Below are 12220 nucleotides of genomic sequence, written 5' to 3' on the forward strand. Positions count from 1 at the left end.
TCCGGGGAGCACTCCGAAGAGGGGCTGGCCTGTCCCCGAACATCCCAGGGCGGGTGGCCCTCCACCTCGACTGTGCTTCTGGACCAAGCCTGCCCTCTGCCCACACCCTCCATAACCTGCCCTCGCTTCTGCCCACCTCCCAGTGCTTTCCGTCAAAAGAACGGTCATCTTGTGGCTTCGAGCGGTAGGTTCTAGTATTTGGTAAAAACTCCTGCTGGCTAGTCACAGCACATGCTAGATGCTCTCCGCAGAAACGCCCAACGTTTTATTCGGCGAGCCTGAACCCCTGCGGCCCGGCTCACAGGGACCCGTCGCCCCACTGTCCTAGTCGCCCCCTTCTACACGACTGTGAGACCCTGGCCTTTTGTGACAAAAACACCGGAAGCTACACGGGCTGGGGCAAATGGGGACGGAGCAGGGTCCGGGGTTTGGTCCGCCGTTGGGATTCTGCCCCCCGGGGCGCTGCCCTCCAGGCCGGCCGGCCGGCGGCACAGTGGGCTCTGTTCCAGCATCCGCGGCGTCCAGTCTACCTGCCCGGGAGAGCCGCGCCCTCTCCCCTGCACACGGTCCGCTGCCGCGGCTCACGCGGGAGCTTACCGGTCCTTTCTCTCTGCACGCACAGGGCCTCCAAAGAACCCTCAGCTGGCAAAGCGAGCAAGGTCACGTCCGCCCGCCGCACGAGGCCGGTCCTAGCACTCATCCGCGAGGAAACCTTTAAAAACCTCTTGCCCCAAGAAACGACCTTTGTCTCCTACCTTTGTTTTCTGACTCCTGGATAGATCTGTCTTCCGGTGCTATGCTAACCAAGTTTACAGGCTGCACGGCAGAACCCCGTCAAAAGCTTTTTAAAAATCCCTAAAAGCTCTGAGAGAGGTCCACGTGCTCATGTCCCGTGGCAGATTCAGGACCACGTTTTCTCTATGGAGACCACGCTGCCACTCCCCCCCCCCCCCCCCCCCCCCCCCGCCCCACGAATGATACTGTAGTGCTCCTTTTTAAAACAAAATTCATGCTGCCCAAGAAGCAGACTCTGGCCTCCTCAGGGCCTGTGCCGACCCCAGTTAGTGTCGGGCGGGGAGCAGAGTAGGTTACACACACGGGCCAAAGGGCTTCGAGGTGGGCAAGCTCTGGGGCCGCCCAGCCCTGCTGTGTGCGACAGAAGGCTGCTCAGACGGTGTGAAGACATGCTCCGGCCCTGACAGTAATCATTCCGAGACATCTGCCCCACCGGTTCCCGGGCCTGAATTCTCTCTCTGGTGTTCCTCTATCATCACCTTCCTATCCTCAGAAAGACTCGCGGCAGCACGATCAAGTGACCTGTTGATTCCTGGCGAGTTTATCATTTTCAAAACTAAACCAAATCTTATGTTGACTCGAGTCCTCTGCAACATGCGAGCCTCCATTTGGAAGACGGGTAACTTCAACGTGCCTCCAGGCCTCGCCCGCCCCCCGCCCTAGCTGAGTGAGACACACGGCCTCCTAGAACCCAAAGGAAGTGGAGTGCAGCTCCTTGGGCCGACGGCTGGGTTGCAGGCAGGTGCTGAGGGCCCTGGGCACGGAGACCGGCCCGCGGAGAGCCCCCTCGCCACCCTGCCGCCTCCTTCCCTGTATTTTTACAATCTGCCCCCTTTTTAAGGATGTTCTTTCTTTCTTTACATTGGCCTCTGCCGTTACCAGTTAATCAGGGAAAGGGCTTTGATCGAAGCGCCCGGTGTCTCTGTTTCGTGGCACGGGCCTCTTGGGCTGGGGGAGGGTGAGCATTTTGACCTGCTTTCAGTACTTATCCTGTAACATTTTTTTTCCTTTCTGAATTTGTTCGTGCTTTCTTTTTCTAAAAAGGAACTAGGAAATAGGATGTATTCGGTTTTAAGCTTTCCTTTGGATGAAGCTGAATTAAACGTGTGGGGTTAATAAACAGTCCACAAGGGACATCCAGCGGCAACTGTGGGACCGAGTGGGGCTGAGCACAGTCGGGCACACAGCCTCTCCTGGGCTGGGAACCGGTCACACCTGAAGATCCTGTCCTGAGGAGGCCCCTGCACCTGTGCCGTCGTGGTGACACAGAGTCTCTCGTTACCTAGCCCCCTCTGGTCAGGCTGCTAGAATATTTACTGCAATGCTTTACAAAAAAAAAAAAAAAAAAAAGACTTTTACCCTCACGTGCTGGAAGCTTCTGGATGCAGTAAGATTTCGTACCATTACAGTCCGTCTTTTCCCTCTTCGTGGCTGAGCCCTCGTATACTTTTAACTAAGAGAATAAAAAGAGAAAACCCAGGTTCATTGGCTCTTTCCTATGAGTCTCTACTGGCCTCAGCTGGGACACTAAAGCAACAGCTCTTGGGCTTCCAGAAGTTACCTCGGGAGCCTCTGTTGAGTTCAGGTGCCGGGCTGGGGGCGTCTCCCCCAAGCACGCGTGGGCCTTTGTCAACACTCGCCAGGACGTGGCCCTAAAACACTTTGCCATTACTGACGTGGAGCGGGGGGGAGGGGAGGGGGCACAGCAGCGTGCTCCCCGGAGAGTCGGCCCCGGAAAGCTAGGCTGGTGTGAGAAAGCTGTTACCTTTTTGGTGGTCTAGAACACGTAACGGCAAGGCAGCTCCACCAGCCTGAGAAGCAATGGTCATTTGAACGTTAAAGAAACTCTGGGCCTTCAGAGCCCTTCCGCCGCGGCATCACCGAGAAGCAGGCACGAACGAGGGACTCACAAGAACACAAAGGGAGAGAGGCAGATGGATGGAGGGGTTGAACCACGAGGCTCAGCTGGCACAGCCCCGTCCGAGGGGCAGCTCCTGGTCCCCAAGAGCTTCTCGGGCAATGGCTCGAGCCACCACCCGCCTCCCCTCCTGCAGAGAACGGTTTTACCACCCCACGGCAGCCTGGTTGAGCAGTCGCAGCTTTCGAACAAACGCCAAATAAATAAGAGGTAGCGGGGAAGGAGGGACAGACATTCCCAGAGAGGGGGACGGGCTCCACGGGGCCAGCTATGGACTTCTCTAACAACAGACATTTGTTCACACACAACTTTCTAGGAAGCTTATCAGAACCGCCAACAGAACATTAAGGGTGAATAAACCTTTGTTTGGCTAGATCTGCTGCTTTAGATGCTGAACTTCAGAACCAAAAGCAGGGAAAAAGTCTCACGTAAAAAAGCTTCCACGTGAAGGTGACCAGCTTCGCGAGCCACATCCTCGTGGAAAGGGACAAAACCAGACTTACCTGCAACACCACCAGTGACCTGGGCTAACGGAGAGCCAACCCATTCTCTGAGTTTCGGGAAAGGACAGAGTGGTGTGTTAGACTCAAAGATTAAATTTGGCCTCATATTGCACACGTTCAAAGGGCGCAACCACTGCGGGGGAGGCAGAAAGTGAAGCCACTGAGGAGCACGGACTGGCCCTCGGATTAGCCCACATTGACCCTCGGATTAGCCCACACTACTGGGTAAAAGAAAGGGCGGGGAGCGGGTCGAGGGGAAAGTTAAGAGGCATTTCAATGCCAGATCCAAAAACCGTTCTGCATTCAGTCAACTGTGAAAAGGAACCCCAGCCCATTTCCACGGCGTGAGCCAGCCACCCAGACCCTGGAAATGGGGAGGCCTGGGAACGTGCATTCACACCTCCTGTTCCACGCCAGCAGTCTGCGAGTTAACACTGATTGACCGTCATCCTTCGCTGTGTTCATGATGAGTCTCGTTGTAGTCCATGATGTGCAGCTGTCCAACACTGTCCGGGGTCGGGGGCGAGGGGTGCGGGCCGTCTAGGCTCGGGGGGGCCTTGCCTTCCGCACCCGGGTCTTGGCCCGGTTCTGTCTTTAGCGTTTCAGAAAGGCTACTGATGGTCACGCTGTCCTCGTCACACTGGCTCTCGCTCTTATTACGAAATAACTCTCGCGCCTTCCTGCCCAGGAAGCTTTTCGAACTGGGAAGGGAGCCGACGGTGGTCGGGATGCTGGTGGCGGGCTCTCCCGTGGTCGTCTCCCACCGACTGCCGAACGGGCCCGCCCTCTGGCCGGGGGGCTTCTCCGGGGTCGAGAGCTCGCCGCTGCCGCCCCCTCTGCTTCCACCGCCGCCCCGCAGGCCGGCGGGCCTGGGGGGCTTGGTCTCGCCGTTGTGGCCAGGTGCCTCTTCGTTGTGCCCTGTTACAGAATCCGAGCAGCCGTCCTTACAACAGGCAAGCCTGTAAGAAAGCCGGGGAGGACGAAAGGGGTGGTGTTGGCAGCGTCTGTGTTCCAGAGGCACGCACGCGGACACTGAAGGCGGCGCTTCAGAATGGAGAGCCCGAGCGTGAGGTCTCAACGAGGGAAACCGAGTCACGACGAGGGACAGCAGAGGAGATCGCACATGTGAGCACTTCTGTGACCACATCCAGCGATCCAGGGGCAAGGACAGGGACGCACAGAGACAGCTGGGAGCCGTGAGCAAAAGGAAACCGAAGTGCCACAGCCCCGCCGGATCCAGGGGGACGGCTCTTTACGCCCCACGACACGGGCCCTGTTCTGCTGCTGACGCGGCCGAGGCACAGGCCGCTGGCGCCACCTCTGTTCTTACCTTTCTTCTGCCGCTTCTGCCGCTTCTGCGTTTTCTTCTTCAAGTTTCTTCAGGAGGCTGTCCTTCTCCAACCTGCCGTACAAATCTAAGATCTCCAACTCAAACACCTGGCTGATCCTCTTCTGAGCCTCATACCTGCTCTCTGCCGCCTGCAGCTGTCCTCTGAAACACAGACGGCCCCAAATATAGGAAGCTTTGCATAACGCACACATCACTGCAGAAACCTTCCCCCGTGGGAGTTACCTGGCCTGCAGTTTGACATCCTCTAAATATTTCTTCTGTTCCAAAAGAAGGTGGTCTTTCTTGGCCAGGTGAGATTCCAGTTCCAAAATCCGTTTCTGAGAGGTGTCGAGCCTCTGATTCTGCTGGAGGACATGGCTTCTGTTTTTTTCTAATTCTTTCCGATATGCAGCTTTCATCATTTCCACTTCCTAAAAAAAAAAGCGGGGGGGGGGGGGGGGGCGCGACTGGAGTTAGTCTTTTTAGAAAACGAACATGCCACGTCCATGTTGGAAAATCAAGGCGATAAGCACTGAGAAGGCACTCTGGGCCAGTCCTGGTGGAAATCTCAATTAGTACAACTTTTTGGAAAGTAAGCCGGCAGTAAGTATTAATCTAATACCCCTTCCTACAAATCTACCCCTGAGGAAATCATCTGAACCACAAACAGACATTTGGGCACAAAAGGAATCATCTCAGCATACTGAGAAGGGCAAAACACTGGAAGCACCGTTAAGTCAAATGTCAGGAAAACAGTTAAGTGAGTTAAAGCCCATTTCATAAGTTTTTAATAAACTTACAGTTTACACATCAGTAAAAGGATCTTTAAAAAGCAAACTATAAAGCCATGCGAATAGGATCAACTATGTAAACACTGACACTCACAAGCATCAAACGAAACTAGGCCAATGTTCAGTTATAGTTTCAACATACTGGTGTCGCGAGTCTTTTTTTGTTTGTTGGTTGGTTTGTTTCTTTTCCCCTCACCCTGACGAAGGGAAAGCTGGCGGGCATGACCCGGCCTGGCAGGTTGCTCAGGCAACACGGCACCGGCAGATCAGGTGCCCCATAAGGTTTGGCGATCCCGCCGGGCAGATGGCCGGCCTGCTGACAGACTAAACCAGCTGAACCCAGGACAAGTGCACACTCACGCTCAGAAAAGACACAGAAAGAACACTCTTCTAACAAGCATGTGTTATATTTGCCTTGTGTGTTTTTACTGTGGAAAGATACATATATAACTTACATAGATTTGTTTTTCTCAAAAAGATACACCATAAGGAACAAGGCAAAGAGCTTCCGTGGAGGTGGGCCTCAAAGAATAACGGTGAATGTTTTCTTGGCGTGAAACGCCACAGATTTAAGCTCAGAACTGGGCGCCAGATCACATGGCCATGCTGGCTGTGCCCAAGGGCTCCAGACTTGCTCACGTTAGGTGAACAAATCAGACCTCTGACCTAAATGACAGCAGTTCTTTATGGAGAATCAAAGTACGGAACTCAGAACATCCGCGTGCTTCCACTAACCTTCCCGATCATCCCGTGACGTGCTACACCAACACCTACCAGCCATGCCCAACCTCTCAGATACCCACCCACCCTGCCTCCCCCACTTGACTGAACAGCAGAAAGCCTGACTCCAGGCCCAAGGGCAAATCCTGGCAGGTTCAAGGCAACGGCTGAGCTAAGGATGGGCACACACGACACAACCCTGGCTGATAACAAGGGTGGGACGTCTGGTGTGAGACCCGCCGGAAGTGTCCTCTCCTCTTCCGTGGGACGTCGTGGGGTCTACCTGTGACCACTGCACCCGCAGCTCACGCCTTGCAACCACCACCACAGTGAGTCCAAGGACGAGGGTGCCGCGATGGGTCAGGTAGTGCCGGAGACGGAAAGAACTGGGTTTTGTTTTTATGGTTTCTTGCTTTTAAGTAATCTCTACATCCAACCTGGGGCTCGAACTCACAACCCCGAGATCAAGAGTCACATGCTCCACCAGCTGAGCCAGCCAGGCACCCCAGAACTGAGCTCTTTGATGCTGTCCCTAAATTGCTGACTTGACCAACCCAGGACTCACCTGCTTTGGGACTTCTTGTCAAGCGAAATAAACAATGCAACTCCTTATCGTTAAGCCAATTTGGTCCCTCTTGTTGTTACTGCTTACAGCGGCGGCAGGCATCCTGACTGCTACAAGTCAGGGTCAGCACGTCCATTTCAGGGACGATGAAACGGAGCCCAAAGAGGCCAGGTGGCCTGCTCGGGGCCCCAAGAGTACAAGCCTTCCAGCCGAAGGACAGCAGCACAGAGGCCAGCCCAGCGGCACTCTCGGGGGCGTCAGGAATGCGAATGAGTAATAAGGATGTTCGGGGCTCTCCTGTCCTGAGGTCTGTCTCCCCTCTGTCTTTTCCAAACCCCTTAGACTTCCAGAATGACTGGTGGCTGGTTTCTAGAGAAAGTTCCACACTTAAACGTCCTACTAAAGGGAGTCTGAGCCTGATAGCTGAGAGGAGCTGAGGAATAAGGAGTAACTCTATTAGGAAAATTACCTCTCTCTGCTCCTAAGCCTACTCTGTACATTTGGCCCAGAAAGATGCTTTACAAAGCACAAACCCGAGAAATCCTGAAAAGAAAGCCTGTGTGTGATGGAGAAGTTAGTGACAGGAAGCATCTGAACATTTACCATTAAAATTCCATTCCAACTCATTCCCAACTCGTTCGCTAACATTACCCGAGGCTATTTAGAAAGGGACACAAAACTTCCGCCTCGACACCGCGGGTGAGTCGCTAATTAACGTAAGATCATCCCGATGCGGCCTCGTTGCCAGAACCGAACCACGATCTGCTGAAATTAAACCCAACGTCGAAAGGAAGAAGAGTTACGTACACTGGCACGTGCCCCCAGTCCTGAGAGTTCTGTTCAACAGAAGCGGCTCCCCGTCCTTTCCTCGTCTCTCTCCCTCCGTCTCTCGGGGCGGGCACGGGCGGGAGAGAGACCCTGCCGGCCACCGTGTGCCCACTCCCACGAGCCGCTTTCGCTGGCGCCTGACTCAGTCTCGCGGCGAGCCAGCTGGGGGCCATCAGCTCGTGCGACGGCCAAGGACGCTCACCCCGGCAGGCCGGCCGCCAAGAACGCTGAGCGGGCCCTCGGGGAACATCTGTACCGCCGCGTCCTGCGAGCCCCGCCCCCGCCCCGGGCCTACCTCTGTGGTGTCCGAGTGCTTGTTCTGCAGCTGCTCCAGATACAGCTCGTTGACCTCCCCGAGGACCAGCAGCTGCCTGTTCAAGAACTCCATCTGCTGCTGGACCGACTCGCTGTTCGAGAGCTGCGACCACAGCACAGAAACACGCAAAGTGAAAGACCCCGCGACGCCACGCAGGCCAGTGGGCACCAGAGAGCACCCAGCCAGGAGCGCGCGACCTCGGGGCCCGGGCACGATAACCGCTCCCTCGGCTTCAAATCCCCTCACAGGACGGCCGGCGGGGAGGAGGGCGTCCGAGGGCAACGAAAATGGGCAGAAGAGCACTTCGAAACCGTGCTGCGCAAAGGGGACCCAGCCCAGATGCACGTCATCAGAGCGGCCACCCACAAGATGCCCGGGGAGGACAGGCGTGCGTACGACAGTCACCGCAGGGACACGCTGTCCAGGGTCAAAGCCCAGGAAAACTCACTTATTTCCTTCATAAGCGATCTCTACACGGTGCAGTGAATCCCAACAAGGGAGGGATCCTAGCTCAAGAAATCTCTGCGAACCAACTTTTCAAGTTTATGTAAACGAGGACTTAAAAATAAGAGTTCCGGAGCGCCTGGGGGGGGGGGGGGGGGTTCAGTTGGTCGAGCGTCCGACTTCAGCTCGGGTCACGAGCTCGCAGTTGAGGAGTTCGAGCCCCGTGTCGGGCTCCGCGCTGACGGCTCGGAGCTCGGAGCTCGGAGCCCGGAGCCCGCTTCAGATTCTGCGTCTCCCTCGCTCTCTGCCCCCCTTCCCCCCCACCCCGCCCACTCGGCTCAGGCCAGACAGATGTGCTGCGGAGACCGTCTTGCGCACTGGAAGGGGTTTAGCAGCACCAGGCCCCTGCCCGCTCGGTGTCGGTAGCACCAAAAACGCCTCCACACATTGCCCAGCGTCCTCTGGGGGGGTGGAGCCGGGAGGCCAACCCTGGGGGGAACCCCGGCCGCCGGCGCACAGGCCCCATCGGAAGGAAGCGCGCCAGCAAGCTGTGTGAGAACAGACCCCGCCCGCCCCGTTTCTTACCTTCTGGGAGACCTGACTGAGCAGCAGCTCGGTATGGCACACCTTACTGTTGGCCTTCTTCAACTCCAGACGCAGCTCTGCGATCATGTTCCTGCAGTCCTCCAGCTTTGTCTGCCCAAAGAGACGGGCCACGAAGTTACACAGAACCCGCGGGCCACGGCACCGGCCCACAGACAAGCGGGAAAGCCCAGGTTCTCTACTGCTCTACTCTTCTCGGGCCATCGGGATTTAGTTTCTTAGTTTCAAAAATTCAGCTACGGTTCATTTCTGGAGTTCCTGATTGGTTTGGCAAAAGAACGAAAAGATCTTGGACCCCGGACTCTGCACCGCAGAGCCGTGGGGCTGCAGAGCAAACTCACAGCGGCGCCATGAGGAGACTGTGAGTGTTTGAGGGAAACGCAGTGACATCTGTCGGTCACCGTGCGCACTACGCCCCGGAGGCAGGTCAGGGTTTCAGGATCAGATGTGCTCGCTAGTCCCTGGGGATGATGTCATATCTTTGCAAAGCAGGGTTCGGGTGTTTGCGGGGATAAAAATCGCCCTGTGAAAACCAGCGTGAAACAGGAAATGAGGGCGCCGGTCTCCAATGTGATTCCAAGATCTGAGACTCCACGCGGTGCCAGACGGGCAGGCACGGCACTGGTCAATTATTGTGGACATTTAAAAACGAAATTTAAAAAAATGTAAATTCACGTGTGTGATTTTCAAACAGTGACTGCGTCATCAGGACGTAAATACTAAGTCGCTCAAGATCTGCTCAACGAGCAGAACCGTCAGGTGTCTCCCTTGGCTGCGGAACGCCAGGGAAGTTCCCCAAACGCCAAGGGAGGCTTGTAGGAACCGAGAGAGCTGGGAAGCCCTGCCTGACGCGAAACCCGCGCCCGGTGGCGTCGGAGACAAGAGCCCGCGTGCTGGCTGCGACGGACAAGGCGCCCTGGCGCCCTCCCTCGGCTGCCCCCGCCCGGCGGCCGCCCGCACCTGCAGCTCCTGGCTCTGGTTGTAGAACTCCTCTCGGTCGTGCTGCAGCTGTCTGATCTGGCTGTGGAGCTGGGTCACCATCGTGTCTCGCTGCTCCTGCAGCTGACTGTTTCTGGCTTGTTCCTTCTGCAGACTGACCTTCCATATCTGGATGTCCTTCTCTTGTAACTTCAGCTGGTCTTTCTGACGGGGACCAAGGATGTGATCATTTTAGCCGTCTGCCACCGTGGGCGGTGAGGCTCGAGGACGAGGCATACCGCGGATGTCTCACGCAGACGGCCACGTGCCACCCTGCCACGGGAACCCCGGGCCCAGCGTCCGCCAGCTGACAACTGTCCAGCGTGGCTCGAGGTCAAGGGTTAACCAATTTCACAGTAGCAAACGGATCACAAGATGCCAGAAGAAATTTTCTCAGGGGCCGACTGCCCCCAGTACCTTCAAAAGCCCTAACCATCAGCTCTGGTGTAAGACCTCTCATACACGCTATCAATTAAGGTCACTAAAAATGAGGAACGTTTACCGACTACCCACCCAGGCACCGCACAAGCAGTCACGTGACTTCTTTACGTTTTAAAAGGCAAGTGCTGCTGTTCTCATTCCCATTTTACAGAACGGCTAACAGAGGCTCCGAGAGGCTTCACCACTTTCCTAAGGTGGTAAGTGGTAGAGCCACGGCTCAGCCTCCAGGTCCAACTGGCTTCTCAACTGTGCTACGAGATTTTTGCCATAGAACAGCTTTAGGAGAGCCGGTTTCATATTTGGAGAAACAAAATGATCCTTTGGCCCTGTTGTCATCACAGCCAATTACGCACAAACAAACAGGTCCCTTGTCCCACGGTGTCCGAGGGCGGCAAGCCAATTCGGAGATCCGGCCGGTCACGTCTCGGCCTCGGAGACCGAGCGGCGGCCCCTGGCCCCACGGGGAGCACAGCTAGGCCTGAACCCCCGGGCCTCGACGCAGCCGCGGCTGTTTGCAGACCGTCGTGCTGACACGAGACCACACGCAGCCTCGGCCGAGCCGCCGCCCCAACCCCCCCTCCCCCGGATGCTCACCATGGCGGCGTTGTGCTCCTCCAGAGCTGCCGCCCTGGTCACCCGACGGAGGAGTCGCCTGTTCCGGAGAGCGTGCTGCTGCCTCTTAAAACGCTCATAGAGCAGCTGGTTGTGCAGTAAAAGCAACTGGTTACGGAGGGTGCGGATCTCATCTGAGGGAGGAGAGCCTGATTTTAAAGCAGAGGGAGGGTGGCAGAGATGCCTTTTACAGAAGGTTCGATCGAGACCCTCCCGTGGCTGCTAGCCCAAGAAACGCAATTCTTCGAGAAACAGGTCAGCACTCCTTTTGCACACGACCACGTGGGTCTCGGCAACAGCCATTCGTTAGAAGGGGAAGACGACTCACTACCCATCTCCGCTTTGAAGGAACACAAGAGGGACCGATGCGGGAGGACTCCCGGGGACTTTCCCACACCGTTACTCAAGGCTCCTCTCTTCCCTGCCCTGTCGTGCTCTCCCCCAGGCACGTCTCTGGTACCACTGGCCTCCCTGGGGTCTTTTCGAGGGAAGCCCGGCAGGAGGGCTGCACGTTCGGCACTCCTACTCACAGGCACTTGCCATGTGCCACTTGTCAAAAGTAGGAAATGCTGGCTTCCCAACACCTGACACGCTAGAGGCCGAGCAGCTATGCCAGCTGGAGCCGTAGCAAAGGGGACACCCGTTCCCACAGCGCATGCCTCCTCCAGGGACAGAAAAGGCGGCAAGCACACAGGACCCACACGGGCTGGGTTTGGGGCTCAAGTAACAACTTTACCTCCAAAGTGGGTCCAGTCGACAGACTTGCTGGGTAAAGACAACCTAGGAAGAAAGGTTTGGGGTGAAACAAAGTTACCGAGCTCGCCTGGGAAACCTCCTCCGGGCCTTTCAGCGCAGCAAGGCTAGAGCCCTTCCTTGCGGTCAAAGCATCAGAGGGATAAGAAAGTTCCAATAGCCAGGGCCGTGGGGAGTTCAAGGCAGCAGCATACATCGGATGCAGGGCCGGCGCCCACACCAAGCAGGACCCAGTCTCCAGGGTGGAGGGGCCCTCGCTCGGTGCGCGCTCAGGCCGGCCTCTGCTCGGCTCTCCAAGGCGACGGAGTGATCAAACACACTGCCGGCTATTTCAACCCTCTGCACTGCACTACACGGGCAAGTAGCCAAGTTTAAGGAGAAAGTAGGTAATTTACCTGAGCGTGTTACACCACATCTCATTCAAAAAGGGAAATCTCTTGTCAAATTCTACCTGAGGTTATTATATTAGAGACCCTGTTTAGCAACAGCAGAGGATTCAGGCTCTGGATTGGGGATTCCCTTACCCCCTCCCTAGCTAACCGGTGCAAAGGGTAATAAATGAAGGGTTGGAACAGCGGCTTGGACAGGATTCGTCTAAGAAACCCTACGTGTGAGTGCGGGTG

The 12220-nt window shown here is 56.2% G+C and overlaps 1 protein-coding gene across 10 annotated transcripts in view; it reads right to left on the reverse strand.

Annotated features, from left to right (window-relative positions):
• Positions 1 to 971: 971 nt before the first annotated feature.
• Positions 972 to 12220, reverse strand: part of TSC1 (TSC complex subunit 1) — a 48297-nt gene continuing 37048 nt past the window's right edge. For 8 of the 10 annotated variants that reach the window (XM_042914006.1, XM_042913996.1, XM_042914001.1 and 5 more), the window contains 8 exons: positions 11581 to 11624; positions 10827 to 10993; positions 9774 to 9956; positions 8796 to 8906; positions 7746 to 7868; positions 4790 to 4977; positions 4547 to 4708; positions 2608 to 4175 (listed from right to left, as the gene is read on the reverse strand). In XM_042914006.1, coding sequence (XP_042769940.1) covers positions 3662 to 4175; positions 4547 to 4708; positions 4790 to 4977; positions 7746 to 7868; positions 8796 to 8906; positions 9774 to 9956; positions 10827 to 10993; positions 11581 to 11624 — 1492 coding nt within the window. In that variant the 3' untranslated portion in view covers positions 2608 to 3661. Of the gene's footprint in view, positions 2249 to 2607; positions 4176 to 4546; positions 4709 to 4789; positions 4978 to 7745; positions 7869 to 8795; positions 8907 to 9773; positions 9957 to 10826; positions 10994 to 11580; positions 11625 to 12220 lie in introns of those variants that run through there. The other 2 variants (XM_042914004.1, XM_042914005.1) reach the window with 2 other exon arrangements.

The sequence above is a fragment of the Panthera leo genome, chromosome D4 (genome assembly GCF_018350215.1).
Source record: "Panthera leo isolate Ple1 chromosome D4, P.leo_Ple1_pat1.1, whole genome shotgun sequence".
NCBI lineage: Eukaryota > Metazoa > Chordata > Mammalia > Carnivora > Felidae > Panthera > Panthera leo.